Source organism: Filicampus tigris, chromosome 6 (assembly GCF_054856515.1).
Source record: "Filicampus tigris isolate MCC_2025a chromosome 6, RoL_Ftig_1.0, whole genome shotgun sequence".
Classification (NCBI taxonomy): domain Eukaryota; kingdom Metazoa; phylum Chordata; class Actinopteri; order Syngnathiformes; family Syngnathidae; genus Filicampus; species Filicampus tigris.
In genome coordinates this window covers 26468033-26491235 of record NC_141222.1, presented here as the reverse complement: position 1 = coordinate 26491235, position 23203 = coordinate 26468033, and the positions used below count along the sequence as shown (strand labels likewise).

The window sequence follows — 23203 nt, the reverse complement described above, 5'->3', positions numbered from 1 at the left end:
GATGGGCATTCCGTACCGAGGGCGGAGCGGGAGCGACGTCCGTTTTGGGGACGGAGAACGAGAAGTTTTTAAAAAAAGGGCTCATGATGGTTTTCATCCAAAGACCTGTGTTCTCTTCTGCGGTACCACACTCACAGGCACAGTCTGCCCTCTAGTGGTTCAACACGTGAATTACGTTACAGGAAGCCCATTTCACTGAAAAGTTTGTTTTGTGATCTGAACTTGACTTTTGAAACCTGTGCCGTTAGCCTCTCGCCCACGGCGTCATGCAGGGAGGTTTTTTTTTTTTTGGGGGGGGGGGGGGGGGACTGGGCGATAAGGGCAGAAGATAATTATTTTTATGGACGGAGTGAGAGAAGGATGCCCAGGTCACGGACGGAGGACGGAGCGGCAAAATAGGGTAAAGTGCCCATCTGTGTGTGTCAGTGTACATATATAAGGCACAAATGTGATACCCTGACAAACCGCAAAACCAAATCATTAAAAATACCAAAAATACATACATACGATCATGCAAATGAGCTGAGCTGCTTGCTGCTGCAGTGGCTCTGACTTCATGTTCTATTATTAGACGTGGTGACGTCACAGTGGGCGCGTCAGTGCTGCATCCTCGCAGCACATGGAGCGAAACCCGCGGCACCAGAGCTGACCGAGGAGGGAGTCACACTCCCGTCATCATGGCGAGCCTCCCACTCCGCCTCCGCCTCCTCCTCGCCCTCGCCCTCGCCCTGCCCGGGCCGGGGCTCGCCCTGCTCGGCTTCCGTCCGGAGGCGACCGGCCCGGAGCTGTCCGTGCACGACGGGGTACTCAAAGCCACCGAGGGGACGCGCTTCACGCTGCGGGTGTACTTTTCCAGCCCACCGCTGCACAGGCTCAACCGGACGCGGGCTACCAGCGCGGCCCCGTGGATCGCCTTCATCGAGGAGCCCGGGGCGGGGGCGGAGGCGTCCCCGCGGCCGCGCCCGCGCCCGCGCCCCCGGCCCCATCCGCGGAACATGTGCGCGGACAAGAGCGCGCGCACGTCTGATATCGAGGTGCTGGGCTCGTTCAAGTCGGCCTCCAGCCGCAACTCGGTCCTCGTCGAGTTGCTGGCCAAGGAGCTGCGGCGCGGCGAGAGCATCAAGTTCTACTCGGTGTGTATGCAAACGTCTCTCATCTAGGTGGTACTCGTCCGCTCGATGTTTACTACTCGACTCCCAGTTTTATATCGTCACTCGTACAATCGATGCTTGATGTAAACTTCATGTGTGTTGTCTGTCCTCACTAGTAAGACAATTCAACACCCTTGTACAACGACTAGGGCATATTGTCTACAACTGTGTCTTACTAGTACATTGTTGCCCCACTACTAGTGCTACTGTTGGCCCCCTGTGCTGCACTAGTAACTTTACTAGGCACATCCGAGCAAACTACTTGTCAACAATGTCGAATAACTACTCAAACGGCTTCCCAGAAAGCATTTCATCAATATCCAGGTGCATGTATTGTACTAGTATCTTCTGTCCTCAGTATTACTAGTAGTAACAGTGCGATAGTAAAAACTGTCTTACTATATATATATATATATTCATTTTTTTTCCACTTCTGGCCAAGGACCTTTGGCATAGAAGTAAATGGTCTTGTATAGCGCTTTTCCACCTATTTTTTATTTTTTTGGTGGGGGGGGGATTTATTTCGAACATAAAAATATATATTTTTAAAAAAAAAAGACAAAATAAATGTAATTATAGCTGACCTGTTTTCTGACTCTGCGCCGCGATTGGTCGTTGTGAGCATTTGTGATGTCATTTTCAGTCGACAAAAGTGACAAAATGGCCGCCCCCTGATATGGCTAAAAAGGGATAGATTTTGCTGCATAACTTATATTCCACAAACGCAAAATTAATCACAAGTGCCGTATTTCAACTAGTGGGCCTGCTGGGAACATATTCTTTAAAAAAAATATGTTTGGTTTGACTTTTCTGCTTTAAGTCTCAGTGGCTGGTATCGACACCCATCAGGGGGACCCGATACCTTGAAATAAGGCGATTTTTGGCCTGATACGGATACCTTATATCACTACTAGCCTATCCCTATTCAACTGCATACTAGCAGGCCTAAAGTAGTAGTAGTAAGATGAAGCCGATTAGTGAACACTAGTATTGTCTTCTTAGTGAGGACAAAAGGTGTGCTACATGCCCCCTAAACTGGATGTGGAATAGCTGCTCAAAAGACTTTTCCGCAGGTGTGCGCCTTCGACGGGTCCAAGTGGGAGCACTACCGCACTAGGGACTTCTGGGTGGCGGTTGCCGAGCGCGCGGGGGAGGCACCCGAGCTGTGGATCCAGGTTCTCGTGTCGGTGCTTCTGCTCGCTTTGTCGGCGCTCTTCAGCGGCCTGAACTTGAGTCTACTAGCGCTGGACCCGGTGGAGCTGCAAGTTCTGCAGAACAGCGGCACCGACCGGGAGCAGCGCTACGCCCGCAAGATCGAGTCGGTGCGCCGCCACGGTAAGAACGGAAATGATGTAGTTTCCATGCCGCTAATCCTCACGAGTTAATGAATCCGATCCATCCATCCGTCCGATTTTTCATCTTTTTTAGTGTAGCCAACTAGTAGCCACGTGTCACGCACTAGTATCCTCCTTATAAAAGCCGCTGAATGAATTCCATGAAGCTTTTTAAGGATTCATTCCATGTGCTTGATGATCGACACTAGCAAGATCTTTTTTCCTCACTAGTAAGAGAGTCAACTAATAAAAACATTTGTGCTACGGTAATGCAATTCATTCTTGCTAAAAAAAAATAGTGTGCTGCACTGGTAACACATGTGTCCCATGCTAGTAGCCTCCTTATCAAGTATATCAAATACATTTTCAAACAGCACTAGGGTCTCAAGACAGGGATAGGGTTTCAAATTCAGGTTTGAAACCAGAATTAAGGTTTAAAACTAGGCTTTGCCGCTAGGGTTAGGTTCCAAATTTGGGTTTGAAGCCAGGGGTATGGTTTTAAATGAGGTTTTCAAGCCTTAGGTAGGGTTTCAAATTAAGGTTTCAAGTCTTAGGTCGGGTTTCAAAGCAGAGTTTGAAACCCTAGGTAGGGTTTGAAATTATGGTTTCAAGACTTTTGTGGGGTTTCAATCCATGAGTAGGGTTTCAAATGAGGGTTTTGGGTCTTAGGTAGGGTTTCAAATTAAGGTTTCAAGTCTTAGGTAGGGTTTCAAAGCAGAGTTTGAAACCCTAGGTTGGGTTTCAAATGATGGTTTCAAGACTTGTGTGGGGTTTCAGGCCATGAGTAGGGTTTCAAATGAGGGTTTCGGGTCTTAGGTAGGGTTTCAAATTAAGGTTTCAAATGAGGGTTTTAAGATTTGTGGGGTTTCAGGCCATGAGTAGGGTGTCAAATTGGGGTTTCAAAGTACGGTTAGAGCTTCAATTTAGGGTTTTGAAGAATTAAGTAGGGTCGGGAATTGGGGTTTTGAGCCTTGGGTGGGGTCGCAATTGAGAGAGGTTTTCAAGCGGGTTGGAAGCCTTGGTTAGGGCTGCGCTCGTTCTACCCGTGCAGAGTTTAGCCTCCCCGGTGACGCCGTCGCGCGCAGCAATGTCGCAGCAGCTGTGGGAAAAAGGCGCTTCTGCTAGCCTGCGGGTTGTGTCACGAGCGCGGCTACTAGTGCACTGAGCCGGGCGCTGTTCCCTCAGGCAACTACGTGCTGTGCACGCTGCTGCTGGGCACGGCGCTGATCAACGCCTCGCTGGCCGTGTGGACGTGCCGCATCCTGGGCATGACGTGGCTGTCGACGGCCACGTGCGCGCTGGGCATCTTCCTGGTGGGCGAGATCCTGCCGCACTCGGCGGCCTCGCGCCACGGCCTGGCCATGGCGGCGCGCAGCATCTGGCTGACGCGCCTGCTCATGCTGCTCTCCTTCCCCGTGTCCTACCCGCTCAGCAAGCTGCTGGATCTCATCCTGCACCAGGAGATCTCCAACTTCTACACCAGGGAGAAGCTGCTGGAGATGCTGCGCGTCACCGACCCCTACCACGACCTGCTCAAGGTGAGCGCTCAAAGCGAGCTCAAAACACCGGCACTCCAAACGCGGACCTCATTTGAGGCCCCAACCTTGGCTTGAAACCCTAACTGGAAATCCCAACCCTGTCTTCAAAAAAAAAAAAAACTCATTTGAAACCCTAACCAAGGCTTTAAATCCTCATTTGAAGCCCTAAACCTGGTTTGAAACCGTAACCCTGTCTTGAAACCACAAATTAAAACCCTAATTTGAAACCCTAACCAAGCCTTTAAATCCTAATTTGAAACACTATCCCCATCTTCAAATCCTAATTTGAAGCCCTAAATCTGGTTTGAAACCCTAATTTGAAACCGTAACCTTGGCTTGAAACCACAAATTAAAGCGCTAACCAAGGCTTGAAACCCTCATTTGAAACCCTTACCAAAACTTCAAAAACTAAGTTGCATCCTTAAGCGAGACTTTAAACGCAAATTTGAAACCCTAATCCCATCTTCAAGCACTAGTTTTAAACCCAAACCTTCATTTAAAACTGTAATGTTGGCTCCAAAGCCTAATTTGGAACCCTAACCGTGGCTTCAAACACAAATTTAAAGCCCAACCCTCTGGCTTCACACACTAATGTGAAACACTAACCAAAGTGGAAAACTCTCATTTCAAACCCTAACCCAATTTCCAAACCCTAATTCGAAACCCTAACCCTGTCTTGCAAATCAAATTTGAAGCCCTGACCAAGTCTTGAAACCCTCATTTGAAACCCGAGTCCATTTTCAAATGCTAATTTGAAACTCTGAGCCTTGTTTGAAACCCTACCCTAGCTTGAAAGCTTAATTTGACGCCTCAACCTGTTTTACGTTTAGTTTGACAGTAACCCTCAGCTCGTCAATAGTCACCTCAACTCGTCTTTTTTTGAAGAACATTTTCACACCCTGACCGCCAAACCGCCGCTCGTTGCCGCAAAAATCGGTCGACCGAAGGCTGGTGTCTCCAAAAATCCTTAAGTCGGGTTTGCTCATATCTCAAGGCGGTGCTGCACACCAGCTACAGGGGGGGGGGGGTGGGGGGGGGGGGGGGAACCCCAAATTCTTTCAACAGAATGACTGTCGACAAAGCCGAATAAAAAGCGCTCGCTGTTTTTGACCTTGGCGAAGGAGGAGCTGAACATCATCCAGGGGGCGCTGGAGCTGCGCAGCAAGACGGTGGAGGACGTGCTGACGCCGCTGGGCGACTGCTTCATGCTGACGGCCGACGCCCTGCTGGACTTCAACACCATGACGGAGATCATGCAGAGCGGCTACACGCGCATCCCCGTCTACCGCGAGGCGCGCGCCAACATCGTGGACGTGCTCTTCGTCAAGGACCTGGCCTTCGTCGACCCCGACGACTGCACGCCGCTGCAGACCGTCACCCGCTTCTACCGCCGACCGCTGCACTGCGTCTTCAGCGACACCACGCTGGACGCCATGCTGGAGGACTTCAAGAAAGGTACGGCGCCACAGGCGGAGGGAAAGCGCGCAAGGTGGGGGGGGGGGGGGGGGTTCGCAAATGAGGCGGCTAAACGAGGGTTAGGGTTTCAAATTGGGATTTCGAGACAGCGTTGGGGTTTCAAGTTGGGGGTTGACTCCAGGATGAGTTCTTCAAATTAGGGTTCAAAACAAGGGTCAGTCTTTCAAATTAAGGTTTGCAGCTTTGGTTGGCTGTTTCAATTTGTGATTTCAAGCCAGCGTTAAGATTTCAAATTGGGGTTTGGATCCAAGATGAGTTCTTCAAATTAGGGTTGAAAACAAGGGTCAGGGTTTCAAATTAGGGTTTGAGGACTGGGCTAAGGTTTCAAACCTTGGTTAGGGTTTCGAATTGGGGTTTTAAACAAGGGTCAGTCTTTCAAATTAAGGTTTGCAGCTTTGGTTGGCTGTTTCAATTTGTGATTTCAAGCCAGCGTTAAGATTTCAAATTGGGGTTTGGATCCAAGATGAGTTCTTCAAATTAGGGTTCAAAACAAGGGTCAGGGTTTCAAATTAGGATTTGAGGACTGGGCTAGGGTTTCAAACCTGGGTTAAGGTCTCCAATTTGGGCTTTCAAGCCAGGGTGAGGTCTTCAAATTAAGGCCTGAAGCCTTGGTTAGGGTTTCGAATTGGGGTTTTAAACAAAGGTCAGTCTTTCAAATTAAGGTTTGAAGCTTTGGTTGGCTGTTTCAATTTGTGATTTCAAGCCAGCGTTAAGATTTCAAATTGGGGTTTGGATCCAAGATGAGTTCTTCAAATTAGGGTTCAAAACAAGGGTCAGGGTTTCAAATTAGGGTTTGTGGACTGGGCTAAGGTTTCAAACCTGGGTTAAGGTCTCCAATTTGGGCTTTCAAGCCAGGATGAGGTCTTCAAATTAAGGTTTGAAGCCTTGGTTAGGGTTTCGAATTGGGGTTTTAAACAAGGGTCAGTCTTTCAAATTAAAGTTTGAAGCCTAGGTTGGCTGTTTCAATTTGTGATTTCAAGCCAGCGTTAAGAATTCAAATTGGGGTTTGGATCCAAGGTTCGGGTTTGAAAACACACAGGGCTTTAAATCAGGGTTTCAAACCTTTGTTATGGTTTGATTCCAGCGTTAGGATTGGGTGTCCTCAGCTGTATCATAGTGAAGCAGGAAAAAAAGACAACGGCAACATTTTGCAGGGCGCTGCAGTCGAGAGGGAGCCGTAAAAGGGCGGGGGTGGTGCCAGATGACCAATCAGAAGCCTTGCTGCTGCTCCAGCCTTTCATCTTTGTCAGCGGTTTTTTTTTTTCTGTGTGTGTTTGTGATGAGGGCACCTTGAGCAAGAAGGAGACAAGCGAACCGGCGCGAGAAAGCTATTGGCAACCGCCATTGTTTTAGCATTAGCCGTCGTTTGCACAGCTAGCGTGTTTTTGCACACAACAGGAAGTGGTTAACTATTAAGCATTTTTAGCATCCGCTACCACCTGCGCACTGCTAGCATGTTGCGGGTGTGTTCTTACAGCTCATGCTAACACGCTAAGTTGTTTATTTTAATTCTGCTTTATCCAAATATACGATGCTAAATTCAGTTTGGTAACCGTGACACTGTGACATCACAATTTGGCTAATTTACATATGCCCGCCCGCCCGCCCGCCAATGACCCGGCAACTGGGCGGGACTACGTTTCAGTGTGAAAGTACCGTTTTTGTCCCGGTCATGCCAAAGTAAGCAGAGCCGCACTGTTAGCATAGACTGGCATTAGCATCTAATGCTACCATAACGATTGGCTAGTTGTCAACATCGGAGTTGCTCGCTGCTATCATTTGTGTTTGGCCGTGCCATGCGGCGATTCCCTGCATAATATGGTGGCTTGCTGATGGAAATGCCGCATGTAACGAGATGCATCTTTCCATTTTCTGTCCGTTCCTTTTAGCCGGATGCTGACACTAAAGACGTTTTGTTTGTCATTCAGCTCATTATTATTATTAGCGTAAAAGCTTTTTTTTTTTTTCCCCTCCCTCGCTTTGCACTGACCCACTTAGATGAATGAAAGTGTGTGTGTGTGCCTCAATGAGAAAGTTGAACAGAATCCAGTGAGTCGCCCTGAAAGGATTCACTGTCGTTGTGTGTGTGTGTATGTGTGTGCGTACATTGGAATGAGAAACACTCACACACACACGCATGCACACTGGAGCCTCAACTTAACCATTGACACAGTCCTCTTTACACTTTTGTTTTTTTTTCTGTCAAATAGAATACAAACGTGCACACATGCACACATACAGACTCCACAGACTTTTTTGGGGAGTTTTGCTCTCGAGATTGACAAAAGAGGAAAATTAGTTTGGTGTGATTGCATTTCCATCCAAACACATCATCAGCTCTCAGTCGCACAGAGCAGAGAAGAAAAGTAGGAGAGGAAGGAAGGAATGAGGGAAAGAAGACAAAAAAAAAAAAAGAAGAGACGAAAACGAGGCTTTTAGTTGTGGAATTTGCTATTTGTTGTCGACAATGGACAAGTGCGTTGCTTTTTGTGGTCAAAGCAATTTGTCGCCTAACAAAATGAGCGGCGTATGCTTTTTGGGCAGGCAAATCTCACCTGGCCATCGTCCAGCGCGTGAACAACGAGGGCGAGGGCGACCCATTCTACGAAGTGATGGGCATCGTCACGCTGGAGGACGTCATCGAGGAGATCATCAAGTCCGAAATCCTGGACGAGACCGACCTCTACAGTACGACCGCGGCATCATCAGGCGTGATTGTGATGAGAGCAATTGTCACACGCTACATGTTGTGACAACAGCCGACAACCGCAGCAAGCGGCGCGTGTCTCACCACGAGAGGAAGCAGCAAGACTTCTCCATCTTCAAAATGGCCGACCACGAGATGAAGGTCAACATTTCCCCGCAGCTCCTACTGGCCACGCACCGCTTTCTGTCCACAGGTATTGGCCACTCACGGCGCGGCTTTACAGTCTCCTGTCAGCAGATATTCACCAATCACACGTTTAAAATGGATGTAAGACGAGATGTGCCGAATGCTAAGCTAGGCTAAACCACACAAACCGTTGTTTACGTGCGCTCCTTGAAGCCGGATGCAAAGGACTGAGGCGAAATACCTGCTAAATACTTAGCTGAAGGCTAAGCCAAGCTAGGCTAAACCCCGTGTAGCTTTGCGTTACCGTTGTTCAATCAGTTTTCTACGTGTGCTCCTCTGAGCTGGGCGCAAACAACTGAGGCTAAGCTAAAGGCTAAACCTTGTGGCAGCTGGCATCAGCGTCGTTCCAACACATTTTTCTAAGTAGAATCTCAAAATGGATGAAAATAACTTGGGCTAATTAAAAGACTAAAATAAAGACTAGCGTAAACCAAATTAGCATTGGCATTTTGACAAAGATTTCTACGTGCGCTCCTTTTAGTTGGATTCAGACACTTAATTGCCTGAATCCAACTACGCTAAATGCTAAGCTAATGTCTAAGCTGTAGGCTAAGACAAAGGCTAATTTGAATTGGGCTAAACCACATTCCAGCTCGCGTGCAAACAACTGAGGCTAATCTAAATAAGCAACTGAGGCGATGCTAAAACAAAGCTAACCGCTAATAAGCGAGACTAAACCACAGTATATGTGGCACGAGCGTCATTCGAACAAACATCTTTCTATGCAAACCGCTGAGCCTAAGCTAAATGCTAAGCTCGGCTAAGTGCCCCAATGTTTGCTGTCAAACAGAAGTGGATCCTTTCAAGCCGCTTTACATTTCTGAGAAGATCCTGCTGAGGCTCATCAAGCATCCCAGCGTCGTGCAGGACCTCAAGTTTGACGACAGAAACAAACACGCGCCCAAGCACTTCCTCTTCCAAAGAAACAAGCCGGCAGATTACTTCATCCTGGTGCTGCAGGTACAACACCTTCATCGTCACTTTTGTTGTGAAAACCAGCAGCTCAAATTGAATGCTGATGCTTTTATTCTGAAGTCGTGTCTTTTGTTTACTAGTTCAAGCCAGGTTTTGGATCTAGAGTTCTCAAATGCTTGGCTTTATTTTGAAATCTCACCTCTTAGTTGTACTTCTGGTCTTTCATGCTTTTATCCTGAAATCCAGTCACATGTTCCCGGTTTCTTGGTGCTATTATTTTGAAATCTTTCTGCTAATGGTTGTTGTTCTTGGACAATTTTTTTGTTGTTTGTGTTTTTTCTGGTCTCGGTGCTTTTATTCTGAAATTTCTCGTCTCACGTGTTTCCAAATTGTGTTTCTTCAAGTCTTTTATGCTTTTATTGTGAAATCCTGGATCACATCTCCTTGTTTTGGTTCTTCTGGTCTTTGATGCTTTCATAGTGTCTCCAATTTGTGGTTCTTCTAGTTGTTGTTTTTTTATTAACTCAGTGGTTCTTCATGTCGTTGCTACTTTTATTGTGAAAGACCTTTTCATATCGTTTCCTGTGCCTTCAGGGTCGAGTGGAGGTGGAGTTTGGCAAGGAATGTCTCAAATTTGAAAATGGGGCCTTCTCGTATTTTGGGGTTCCTGCCATCATGCCAGCAGGTGAACACACATTTAAAAAAAGCCTAATCTTGTAAGATTGAAGGTAAATAAAATAATGTTGGTGAAAAGGAGAAAATAAAAAATCTCGATATACAACTCTTGAAAAATAGGAGGCCAAAAAGAATGAATCTTTCTTTGTGTCCAACTATTTTTGTTTTTTGCCGTTAAGACTCGAGGTCGCCGTGTCGCTCCGAGTCAGAGGGCTGGTCCCCGGGCCAGCTCAACGGGGGGGCCAACGTCTACGTGCCCGATTACTCCGTGCGACAGCTTGCGCCCCTGCAGATCCTCAAGGTGACCAGTCCCGCACCGCCTCCGCCGCCGTCTTACGGGCCCCGGCGCCCCAGATGACCCGCCATCCTCCTGAGCGCAGATCACCAGGAGCCACTACCACAACGCGGTCGGCGCCTCCAGGATGGACACCTCGCCGCAGACGCCTGACCCCGACGCCCGGATCGGTGCGCCTTCGCCGCCGGAGAACGGGGCACCCGCTGCCCCCGCCGCCGGCGCCGGCGCCACACTGATGCCGCCGCCATGGGAGCTAGGTCGACACCCTGCCGCCAGGACTGGAGGACAACGGCAGAAGTCCGGCGTCCCCCACAGCACCACCGTGCTCAACCGCAGGAACCGCATCGTCAGTAAGTTGCAACACAGGACGTTGATCATGCTTCATTTCTTGAGACAACTTATAACATGCATGATGCGCATTTTGTCGCTATTTTGATTCTTTTTTTTTTGGGTATTTTTTCAAAAAATGTTTATTTTCCTTTACATTTCTTTTAAATTTGTGAGGTTTCAACTTTTTTGTTTTTTGACTCTTTTTTTTTTTACTTATGAAAAGTTGATCGTTTTTTCATGTGTTAATTTTATTGTTTGCATTTTTTCAAATTTTTTTAGTTTATATGATGAACTCATTGAACACATTTAAATGTTTATATGTTCGTTGTTGATGTTTTTGTTTTTACTTATTCCATCAAATTCATTTTACATCGTTTTTTCTATTTCAAATGAACGTTTATGTTTGGCACTTTTGTTAAGCGTTTTATTGGGGTATTTTAACCTTTTATTTGTACGCATCTTGTTATTTGTCTGCATTCTAAACGATATTTCTAGTTGTTTTTTTTCATTCATACTGGTTTTATTTTGGGGGCTAGTTATTTAGTTATTTGTTATTTCGTACTCAAAAATTGTAAGTATTTTAAATGTGAAAATTTTACCGTGCATTTGTCATTTGTTTTTTAAGAAAGGCATGGGCAATTATGCTATGAGGCTAACACTATGTAAAATGAGTTCATGATTGCGTACATGCAATATGCATGGCTATCCTCACCATTTTAAGTGCCTTGTCACCATCTTGTGGTATATGTACGCAATTCCAATCCCCTTTTAGGCATTCAGTTTCGGTCGGATTTTTGCTAATCCCAAAATATTGCTTGTCGTAAATAACATAAACGTTAAGGACAATTGTGTTGTGTTAAAAAAAAAAAAAAAAAACCTTGCAGGAAGTAAGTCTGACGGCCAGAAGAGTCCGAGCGATTCCGTCTTCCTGCGGATGGACGAGATCCCGTACATCCGAGATGCCGGTAACTATGGAAACATTCACATCATGAGCAATTCCTGTCAACGTCATGTAACGCACAACAAAACAGTGGCAATAAACTCAACACTCACTCGCACCCTCTGTGTGTGTGTGTGTGTCAGATGTGGCCGGCGTTCCCACGGTAACAGACACGTCTCCTTTCATCAGCAGCTTGTCGGTCAGCGCCTCCGAGGACACGCTGGGAAACAAACTTCGACTAAACCCAGTCAAACTCCGTCAGTCTGCACACACGCGCACGCACGCGCACACGCATTCATCGGCCTTTTCAATGTCTTTCTTCAGTTTTGATTCACATGCAAACACAAATCCACCCGAAGCCCCTCGCACAGACACATGCATGCATACAAATACACACACATAAGACAGACAAAGCCTACTCATACAGGCAGAATGAATACACACAGTATACACTTATACATATCTATGTAGATGCACATTTACATGCAAACGCACACAAAATAGCAGTAATCATTTAGAAGTATTTAATTACATATTCATCGAATTTATTTATTTATTCCTAACTTTAAAGCAGCACTGGGCAAGAATTCGACCTTGATAAAAAAATGTTCACAACTCTTTAGATGAAACATTGACTTATAAGTAGTTGAATGGGACTTTTGTCATGCCCTGGGGGGGGGTCTGTATCATTTTTACTGGCACTAAGCAACTTTGAGGAGGATGGGAGCAACCCTGGCACATAAAAAACAAACAAAAAAAAAACAAAAAAAATTCCTGAATTGCTTTACGACGTACTCACGTCCTCCTTTCGGTATCAGGACGGAAGTCGATTCGAACGTCTGCAGTCTATTACTGGTGTCATGGCAGAAACCCCAAAACAAACAAAAAAACATAAGTATTGTTTAAACAAAATTTGATTCATCGCTATTTATCTTTCACACAGCCACTGGAAATAGAAATGTCATTCAGTCCAACTTGCAGGCCAGCGACAGCTCAGGATTTCACGACACTACGCGCTGGCGCGCATGGGAAATGTGGTTGACTTTTGTCAAAACACTACCGCTTTTGTCCACATGGCGCCGCCATAATCGACAAAAACTGACATATGACACAGTGTTGCTTTAAGACTTTAACTGACCACTGTAATAAGTATAATATTATTGTTTTTCTGCCTCTTTGTTTGCTGTGTATTCAGGCCACAAGAGGAGACAAAAGTCACGAGAAGACGACAAAACAGATGAGCCAGAAGACAACTCGATAATAAAACATGACAAAACAGAACAAGAGGACAATTCTGAACACACGCTAGTTAAAAGCTAGCATAGCAAGCGAGACGGCTGCACGACCTGACGCCGGAAAACGCTGAGCCATTTTGGTTTTATCTAACGACCTCCTCCAGGCAGGGGGCGCTGCTGCAACAACAAGGCGGATGCTGGCATACGTGAAGAAGACGTCGAATCACCGCATCGCGGGAAATCAACTTCTACTTTGAAAGGGCTCTTGCACGTGAACGTTGTGCGCTTATACCACATTTTACTTGATTCAAAACATGTTTTGATACTTAGTTAAAGCATTTTGTGCTCAGTGTCTATGCGGATGGACAAATAAATGAAATGAAATCCTTTTCAATTAGTCGCTAATGCTTCTGAGAAACTCTTACTATTTACATTGTGTATTTTTTTATTTCAATATTTTGAATTTCAATTATTTGTATTTTACTTCATTTGTCTGCACACACAGACTGATCACTCCATTGCGTTCGTTCACCATTAAATGACATTAAATACACATATATATATATATATATATCTGCACAACAGACACACATTAATTATTGATGTTGCAGACGTTCCACATTATCACATTAGCGAGACAAATGGATGTACAGAAGCATCCCCTTCCCGCTCATGATGATGATGACATCTCCCCATGCCCAAATCGATAACGTTAAGACAAAGCGCCTCAACCCAGCAAAGTGCGCAGTCCTCGAAAGAACAGTGCGCCGTTTGCACACACGCCACTCGTGCGCGAAAGGCTGATGTTTGAGCAACGCTGCCGCAAGATCATCGCTTAGGTCAAAAGTGATACGAGACAATCATGTCAACATATGATGCGAAAATGTTGGACCGGGAAGTATTTTTGGATCACTAACCGTCAATGGGCTCGTTTCCATTTCCTGTTTGACATCACGGAGAAAGCGGCAGTACCTGTACCTGTATACGTAAATACATACAATGGGCATAAAATGTAAAAACATGCAAACCAAATAAAGAAAAATCATTTCAAAATCAAGTAATAATGGATATAACATAATACAGAGACATATAAAAGCCAGTACGTAACATATAATTAAATGCAGTGATTAAAAATAAGCCTATTTTGTGTGAAATGAAATAAACATACTTAATATGCAGTAATAATTTCAAAACTATATAAAAATGAGTACTGAAATCAACATTTGGCTTTTACATGTCAGGGATCGCCACTGTCAGTCAGTAGTAAAATAAGAATTTTATAATAAGTTGAAGTACACATAGACAATGCATATGGTAAAACAAAAACTAATTGTGTATACAATAAATTTTAAAGAATTACTACATATTCAAAGAAAAAAAAATACAGTATATCTGTTCATATTAACATCAGGAAAAAATATAAAATCTGAAAATGTAACTTCAAATACAAAAACAACATTTTGCCTAGAATAAATATACTTAAAAATAATAATATAAAAAATATATTATTTAAAAAAAATATATGCATAATGGATGGACAAATTGTGTGTATGTAAATATATATATATATACACACACACACACACTATAGTATAATAAGTGCACACAATGAATAAAAACAAATGTAATTTTTAAGTGGAGTAATTTATTTGCTTTCTCGTGTAACACGTAAACGACAATATGTTATCGTTTATATACTGTGGTTCAAAGGACAGAATATTTCAAGCACTTTTCAAAGGGCAACATGAAATACAACGTACTGTAGAACGCAAATGTGCACACGTTTATGCGTGACGATTAAATAATGACCCGTTTTAATGGAGGCGAACACAGCAGGAGACAATTTCTCTTCCATATATTTGTCTTTGTATTAATGTATCATTTCAGTGTACTTTCAAGTGTGTGTGAAGCAGGAGTGCGTTTTACAAGAGCACAAACACACATACCTGACAAGTTAAATGACCCGTGATGAAATCATGTCCACAGTTGAGAGCAGCAGGCGTCTAACGTAGCTCAGTGTAGCGTAGCTTAGCGCAGTGATTCCCAACCGAAAATGATTATGTATTCACTATAAATAATGTGCCTTTGTCAGCACGTCCACGCCAGTGACAGGCGGAACAATCAAATGTTCTTCCACTAGCGGGTACAATTAACGGTGCATTCATACAACAGAATCATAGCTCTATTTCAAATCAGCAAATTTGACAGGACCAGGAGTCCTCCAGGTGTCCATCACGAGTCCCCCGCATTTTCTCAGTTCACTATTCACCTTTTTGTTTCTACTGTTGTCTGAATCTTTTCGTGCTTTTTCACTTATTCCCTACGATGCTACACGATGGCACCAAAGCCAAGCTAATAGGAAAGCAGTCCGCCGCAGGGCGATCACTTTTTATACGTTTTGCGACATTTTTTGTTAGGGGAAGTGCCACAACATTTTCAGAATGTAAAATATCGTCGCTGTCCTGTGAAAAACAATTATCTCCAATTTGGGAAATTTTTTTTTTTTTTAATTTTCACAATTTGATGTCTCTAACGCGGAAACTCCATTCATGTAAAAATAAGAAAAACATTTTTTAAATGGAGATAAGTGTTTTTCATATATATATATATATATATATATATATATATATATATATATATATATATATGCTCTTTGGCTCAGTAAAAGTTGGGAAGCACTGGCTTGGCGGGAGGAGTGAGGATGCACAACTTGGGACAAAACATTTTGATACTGGCCTGACTGTGATGTCAAAGGCGTATTGAGGGGGGGGGGGTTGCAGGACGGGACAAAAATGAGCAGAGAGAAATGGGTAGGGCGTTCCCTCTCACTGGACCTGGGTGACGGCGTCGTGGATGGACTGCGCCACGTAGTCCAGGTTCTTGGAGGTGACGCCGCACATGTTGATGCGACCGCTCGCCATCAGGTATACGTGCTTCTCTTTGATCATGAATGCCACCTGCTTGGCTGCCGTGCCCGAAAAAACAAGTCAGAGAGGTTTGATTAGACGGAGAGTGATACTTGTGTCACTAAGACAGTGTGGGACATCATAGGCAGGCTCCAAATAACATCCCATGTTTCATTTATTTTTCACAATGTCTGATGTGCTCTTATCGGGTTTGCAAGTAAATTTGAGTTGGAAAGGCTTAACTATTGTTGTTGGTAAAAAATAAATTAAAAAAAAAAACTAAACAACCGTCTTGGAAGGACAGATTTCTCATATTCAACATGTAAATAAACTTTGTCCTGATAGGATTGCTGTTCTCCTCAAATTAAACATGAAAAACAGCTTTCCTCTGATTGGTTGTTGACGATATCTCGGCATCTTTGGCATCCATGTTGGGTGCCAATCAGACAGTGGCCGATTTGATACACTGACACCCTGAATAGTGAGCCTGTATCAGCTTTTAAAGATGACGTCAACCCAAACATTTTTTTTTTTTTTAACGAGTTAAGCAGCAAACTCCACCCGTTTTTAGCCATCTCAGGGGGCGGCCATTTTGTCACTTCTGTCGACTGAAAATGACATGGCAGCTGCTCAGGGCTCAGCTAACGACCAATCACAGCTCACCCGTTTTCTGACCCTGAGCCGTGATTGGTCGTTACTTGAGCCCTGAGCAGTTGTGATGTCATTTTCAGGCGACAGAAGTGACAAAATGGCCGCCCGCAGGGATGGCTAACCATAGTTCAGTTGGTTTTCTGTCACCTTTTTAAAAAATAGCCCGATGACAGGTGTTTGCGCGCGTTGCACTCCCACGCAAGTGCGTACGTACGGTTGAGGCCGGTGAAGCTGAACATCCCGATCTGCTGGGTGATGTGCTCCCAAGTTCCCGGGGTCCCGAGGGCCTGCAGCTTGGACTTCAGCTGGTCCCGCATGAGGAGCACACGGTCGGCCATCGTCTTCACGTTGTCTTGCCTGCAGACAAAGCAACATGTGAACCAAGATCAATGATACGTAAAAGATAGCATCCGAGAAAAGAGGAGCTGGCGGAGTGACAATGTGTTGTAGTTCCTCAACAGTCCTGTAGGTGTCGGTAAAACAAAGGAGCTTACAATTTCGGGGGATTGTTATAAAGGATCATGAAGGCCTTACATTTTTGGGAGCAAGTATAATTTTTTTTTTTTTTTTTTTTTTTTTTTTAAAATGGGATCGTACCACTCTGCAAAGAGCTTGGGGCAGTTGAGGGTCTTGCTGACGATGCGAGCGCCCTGCGAGGGCGGGTTGGACCAGGTGGTCCTCACCAGCTTCTCCATCTGAGAGAGGATGCGGCCGAGGTTGTCGCCATCTCGCGCCACCACCGTCAGGTTGCCCACCCTCTCGTCTAAGGACACGTAAGGGACTCCGTTACTGTGTGTAGTTGTTCTGCATGCGTACCGGAGCTGGAACGCCACTCGCATCACTTGGCTTGATTCAAACCTAAGTCAACAATTTTACGACTTAAAACTTGCCCGGGTAAAACTTATTGTTAACCTCGTAGCATAATTGCCTATGTCATTTTTAACTTACTGTTGTTAAATTATTTAATGATAGCAATGAGTTTGTTGGATGAATTCAATTCGTTTTAGAGCAGGTTCGGGGTTTTTTGTTTTTTTTCTTGACAATGCTTCATTTTATTTTGGTTTCTATTAGTTTTAATATGAGATTTTTTTATATATATATGGAGTAGAAGATTTTTAAAAAAGGTCACTAAATATTGTATAATAAAGTAAAGTACAACTCTCAAACGACTGTTTGACCTTCCTTCTTCCGTATGGACGTACGGCAATACCGAAATAGAAAACATTTCAAATGAAGCCCAAAAGCTCATGTGTGATATGAATTGACAAATTGACACATTTTCACTATGATTATACTTAGTTTTATAAACATAAGATGACGTTTCAGTTAGTTTTTGGGGTTTTTTTTTTCTTTCTTTCATAAAATTGTTGTTTCAATTTGGTTATTTCATTCGTTTTTGTTAACTATAAAACTCCTGGCGCATACTCACTGTAGAGACCAAAGTTCTTGGAGAAGGACTGAGCCACAAAGAGTTCAAAGCCCTGAGCCACAAAGAAGCGAATGGCCCACGCATCTTTGTCCAAAGAACCCGAGGCGAAGCCTTGGTAGGCCGAGTCAAAGAACACAAACAGATTCCTCCTCTGGAGACCGAAAGAAGACGAAGAAGAAGGTCATGAAAGACTGAAGCGATCATGTGACTTTTAATACAAATAAACCAGAGATGGGCATTCCCTCCCGGGGCCCGGAACCGTCCGTCCCGGACGGACCCCATTTTGTGGACCGCGGACGATAAGTCTTTTAAAAAAGGATAGACTAAGCATGGACGGAAGTGGGTTTTTGTCCGTCAGAGCCACCTTAATTAACTGCTTTTTCACTTGGCTTTTCAATACGTGGGTGGCCTGCAGTAAGACTGCAGGCGAATAGTCTGCCCTCTAGTGGTTCAATACATGTAATAGCATGGATTGCGCCACAGGACTTTCACTCACAGATTGACAGAAACACGGCCTGCCTGCCTTGTGTGTGCGTAATCCAGGATGAGGTATGTATTGGGTCTAGGGGAAAAAAGTGTCAATTTTGACCGACGTGGTGGGGTTGACAGCTAAATGCTATCTTGGTTAAACAATTGTTAACAGTTAATTCCACTCACGATACTCCCAGCCGGTAAATGGGTGTAAATAGGAAATTAGCCAGCTCATGAGCTTTTATATCATGTTTATGAGTGCACGTCCGCTTTTTTTTTTTTTTTTTGGGGGGGTGACGGAATGTAAGGACGGAAGCGCGTTAAGAGCAGGAGGACGGACAGGGTCGAAGGACGATTATTTGTATGAATAAGGACGAAGGGACGAGGACAGAAGGGTACCCAGGTCGCGGATGGAGGACGGGCCGGCAAAAAAGGGTAAAGTGCCCATCTCTGAATTAAAAAATAACGAGACCTTCATGATCTCGGCAATCTGCTTCCATTCGTCCTGATTGGGATCAGTGCCGGTGGGGTTGTGAGCGCACGCGTGAAGCACGAAAATGGAACCTCCTGGAGCTTTCTGTTCAAACACAACATAACATTATCAACATGGAAAATATCCGAAAGGTCATTAACACACCTGGGAACTGTGAAAACGACTGCTGGTTTACAATGTGCAATTTTGAACACAAGGTCACCTCAAGGTCATCCAGTAGGCCGCTGAGGTCCAGACTTCTCTTCGCGGCGTCCCAGTAGCGGTACGGACGGATGTCCTTAAAGCCAGCGTCGGCAAACACAGCGTTGTGGTTCTCTGAGGTGAAAAACCAAAACGTACAACCAACATGAAACTAATATGCCACGCAGCGAGTGCGCGTGTGTGTCAGCGGCTGCACACCCCAGGTGGGCGCAGACACGTAAACGGGCGTGGCCGTGTTGTTGACGCCGTTGTACCAACGCCGCAAGAACTCGGCCCCGATCCTCAGGGCGCCCGTGCCACCAAGAGCCTGGACTCCGCCCACCTGAGATGCAAACAGAAACACCAGTGGTGACTACAACGTAACATGCTAGAAGTTGCTATGCTAAATTAGCGAGATAACAACCCAAGTATAAAACGTGCTGCGGCAGAAAAATAAGGATTTCGCATCTTGCCCCGTGGGCGTGCACTATTGCAAATGAGAACTGATCAAATGCTAACACGCTAACAGTAGGTGTGCTAGCACCTAGCAAGATAGCAACCTTGGTAGGAAAAGTGCAAAGGCAGACTGACGAGTTTTACATCTTGCCCTGAAGCCTGATAGTAATATTTGGAAAATGCTAACATGCTAGCAGCTGCTACGATAGCATATACAAAGATGGCGATGTGGGTCGAGAAAGCAGTCGGACTTTATATCGTACTTTTTTTTTTTTTTTTCCTCTCCATACTCTTTCAAATGTGAATTTTTCAAATGCTAACAGACAGCAGGCTTACATGTAGCAAAATAGCAACCGCACCGTCCAAAAATGTGAATGGCAGATTGATCAAGTTTAAACAGCTTTGCCCCCTGTAGTCAGGTACCATTTCAAATGAGAATGATTAAAAGCTGACATGCTAACTGTTGCTATGCTCACACAGACAAAATAGCAACATGGGTAGAAAAAAGCACTAAGACCGTTACCTCATACCCTTTAGTCAGGTAATGACAACTGATCAAATGCTAACGTGCTGACGGTTAGCCACGCGGACTCACCCTGCCCTCCTTGATGGCGGGGCTGTCTTCCCCCAGGGCGACTTTGGAAGCGGCCGAGCGGAATTCCGGCAGCCCGAGGATGGGCAGGTACTCGTGGTTGAGGGTGGTGTCGTCCACGATTAGGCGCTCCACCTTCTTCACCACCGGCAGCACCCACGGCTGAGAGTCGTCTGTGCGGTAGGCTGAGGGAAGACCACACCAAAACACCTTCACTTCCTGTCACCGCACATGATGGATGAGGACAAAATGGATGCCGACCGGCAACCTGGAACGTTTCGTGTTTGTTCGAGGTTCTGCTAGGATTGTCGAGGGGGACCCGAGGGAGTCCTAATTTGAAACTTCACATGGGAATTGATGGCACATATCTAAATGTAAGCAAATTTGAACATAAAGTACATTTTGGGGTTTTGTCGTGAGCAGACAGTAGCTCTCCTTGCCCACATGCCCTGTCGGGAATAGCAAATAATTGACAGCGCCAAAAAGGTTTATCATTTCCTATAGGTGCCACAAGAAGGCAGCCAAGCACTACTTTTGTTCAAATGACGCTCCTCAACTCACTTCAATATAGTTTCTTGGCAACAAGAGGCCACAGGGTGCCGCTAATCATACTTTTATTGCTTTGGCATGGGGGGAAAGAAAAAAAAGCAAGTAGGCGAATTTCCGAATGCGTCATCGACAACACTGGTCCAAAATGTAAATAGCAGGAAGTCCTTGTGTGTCGATCGGACAGGAAGCGAGAAGGCAAGAGAGCTGATACGCCAAGGTTGCTGTGAACTTAACTGAGAGTGCGTGTGCGTGTTTGACCTCCGAGGAACTCGTGGCGCGTCGACATGTGTTGTATCACGTATGAGCACACTTTATACTCTGAAAAGAGCAAGCTGGACAAACGCAATAAAAGCAGCTGCTTCCTGAAAGTGCTCGCCATTTAACGCGGCATGAAGAAAGGTTTTGGCAGCAGCAAGAGGCTGCTGAACATGCCTGTGCATGCATCAACGTCATTCTTGCCATCTTGCTTAAAAAGATGGGAAATCTTCTCATGGCATTTGAATTCTACGTAGAATGACATTGGTAAGTCATAAATCAAATTACAACAATAATGCAAACAAAATCTGTGGCTTTATCACTTCACCTTCTCATGTTTCATGAAAACAATGATATGGAAACTTACATAAATATATAATATAAATAGACCTATATATATATAAAAAAAAGCCTATCAACCGACCAAAACGGAGCAGCTTTTTTTTTTATTTGCTAATGGCACCCTACTACAATGCACCGTCGATTTAAATTTGACTAACTGTTCAGCCCTAGTGTATTAAGTTGAACCTGGATTTAAAAGTTACTTATTATTAAAACTGTGCATTCCAATGACCTTGTATTTACAGTAATTTGTTAGTTCGTTTTTATTAATTTTTAGAGTAAGTATTAATATTTGCTGTTTTTTTTCAATGCTTTGTTTTAGTTTTGTTTGTATTAGAATTTTTAACATAAGGGGTATTTGTCGAGTGCAAGGTAAAAAATTACCAAGTATTGCGTATAAAACTACAATCCCCAAACGACTGTTAGACCTTCTTTCTTCTATGTGGCCGTACAGTAATAACAAAACAAAGACATTCAAAATGAAACCCGAAAACTCAGGCGTGATATTAATTGGAAAACACGAAAATGAAGGACACGGTACCGATAACAATCATTTTGGTTAGCAAAAATGTTTTTTGTTTTTTTTTTCTATTTTAGTTTTAGTTATTTCATTAGTTTTCATCAGCTATAACAACGTCGGTGCAGAGCCCAGGTGTCAAAATCAAAGCCCGGGAGCCAAACCCAGCCCACGACATCATTTTATGTGGCCTGCGAAGGCAAATCATGTGTGTTGACTTGACATGTTTCTTTGAGATTAATCAAAATATGAGTGGGTTTTTTTGTATTTTTCTTCTGATTGCGAAACTAATCATCCATCAATTTGTGTACAGTTATGTGGGTTCACAGTCGTAAGGGCCCTCCCAGGGAAATATGATGTGGCCCGCAACAAAAATGATTTTGTCACCATTAATGTAGATGGAAAATGATGCGTTTGCGGTAATTCCGCCTAGTGTACATGGAAAATGATGCGTTTGCGGACCTTCCTCCATCGCAGGAAATGAGACTGACAAACTACATAGATGCAGTATGCTCGGTGGGCAACATTTCGTCATAGATGTCACGAGATAAGTCTACAAAGTGCTAATTTTAATATATACCCTTTTCGAATGCGTCATATTAGAGTAGGCTTGACTAAAATTGTGATTATAGCGATTATTTCCATAGATGCCGGACTTCTGCGGTTTTGCCACGTGATCCTTGAACGCAGCTGCTCGGCCAGGCTCTCAGAATGGGACCAGATAGCTTTTTAGCATTGTTAGCTCCGCTTACCTCCGACGCCGAGATTCACTTTCTGTGGGTGGCTGTCATTGCGGAAGTCGGCGGTCAGCTTGAAGACAGCCACCGGAGGCGCCTGCGGGACGTCGCCGAACACAGACATGACTGAAGAGTGGAGACAGTAGGACTGTCGCGGGGCTTCCAGAGGCAGGCAGCGAGTTTCACCTTCACAAATCCGCTAGGACAGATCGAGGCGTCAACGCACCAGCCAATGAGACTGTGAGATTTATATGTGACGTCTTTTCCAAAACCAATGGGAGGTCAACCAGGAAGTGTTCCATTGATTTGCGTGTACAGTATATCAATTCAAATTAGTTTGGGATTTAATGTGTTTTTCTTTTTTTTTTTTTTTTGTTTTTTACCGATAACACATGGAAAAATATGACATTCAGTTTCAAATACACGCGATGTAGAATTAAATTTGGTTTTGTCCTTTCGCATTAACACTGACCGGCGAGGGGCGCCAGTCAAGGACGCAGTAACAACGGTTGGTCACTAGATAACAGTATAATCATGCAAAGAAGAACAGGATATCATTCACGTTGTTTACTAATTCTATTAAATGAAATAAAATGCATTCAGTGCTTTGGATTACATAATTATTTCCTGACAATCAATACCATGCCCGAAAACAAATACAGTTTGACTGATGCTGTCAGACAGGTATTAATTGTAAAATACTTTGTTTATTAGTGTGATTGTAAAACTGTACTGCATCACATTGAGAGATGTTTCTGGTATTGTTACCCTTTTAGGTAGCTAAAAAACATCTTTTAGTAAATCTCGACAATATAGCCTAAAAGTAGAATCTCAGATTTTTTT

The 23203-nt window shown here is 44.4% G+C and overlaps 2 protein-coding genes across 5 annotated transcripts; one reads left to right on the top strand and one right to left on the bottom strand.

The window, feature by feature from the left end:
- Nucleotides 1-596: 596 nt before the first annotated feature.
- LOC147146511 (metal transporter CNNM4-like) lies at nt 597-13176 on the top strand. 4 transcript variants are annotated; one of them, XM_086034221.1, is made up of 13 exons: nt 597-1133; nt 2225-2486; nt 3671-3798; nt 3918-4023; nt 5145-5478; nt 8044-8399; nt 9183-9352; nt 9902-9992; nt 10162-10283; nt 10363-10627; nt 11492-11572; nt 11691-11804; nt 12743-13176. In XM_086034221.1, exons 1-13 carry the CDS (start codon nt 678-680, stop codon nt 12865-12867), a joined length of 2610 nt encoding a protein of 869 aa, XP_085890347.1. In that variant the 5' UTR covers nt 597-677; the 3' UTR covers nt 12868-13176. The 4 variants fall into 4 exon arrangements, with proteins under 4 accessions (XP_085890347.1, XP_085890346.1, XP_085890348.1 ...); XM_086034220.1 differs by having other exon boundaries at nt 3671-4023; nt 8044-8187; nt 8259-8399; XM_086034222.1 differs by lacking the exon at nt 3671-3798 and having other exon boundaries at nt 3946-4023.
- Nucleotides 13177-14407: 1231 nt separating this feature from the next.
- On the bottom strand, nt 14408-22593 carry LOC147146510 (aspartate aminotransferase, cytoplasmic-like). The gene is made up of 9 exons (XM_086034024.1): nt 22376-22593; nt 19964-20145; nt 19132-19255; nt 18935-19047; nt 18712-18816; nt 17769-17919; nt 16937-17102; nt 16554-16696; nt 14408-15747 (listed from the first exon to the last, which is right to left on the bottom strand). Exons 1-9 carry the CDS (start codon nt 22482-22484, stop codon nt 15608-15610), a joined length of 1233 nt encoding a protein of 410 aa, XP_085890150.1. The 5' UTR covers nt 22485-22593; the 3' UTR covers nt 14408-15607.
- Between the last annotated feature and the right edge of the window lie 610 nt (nt 22594-23203).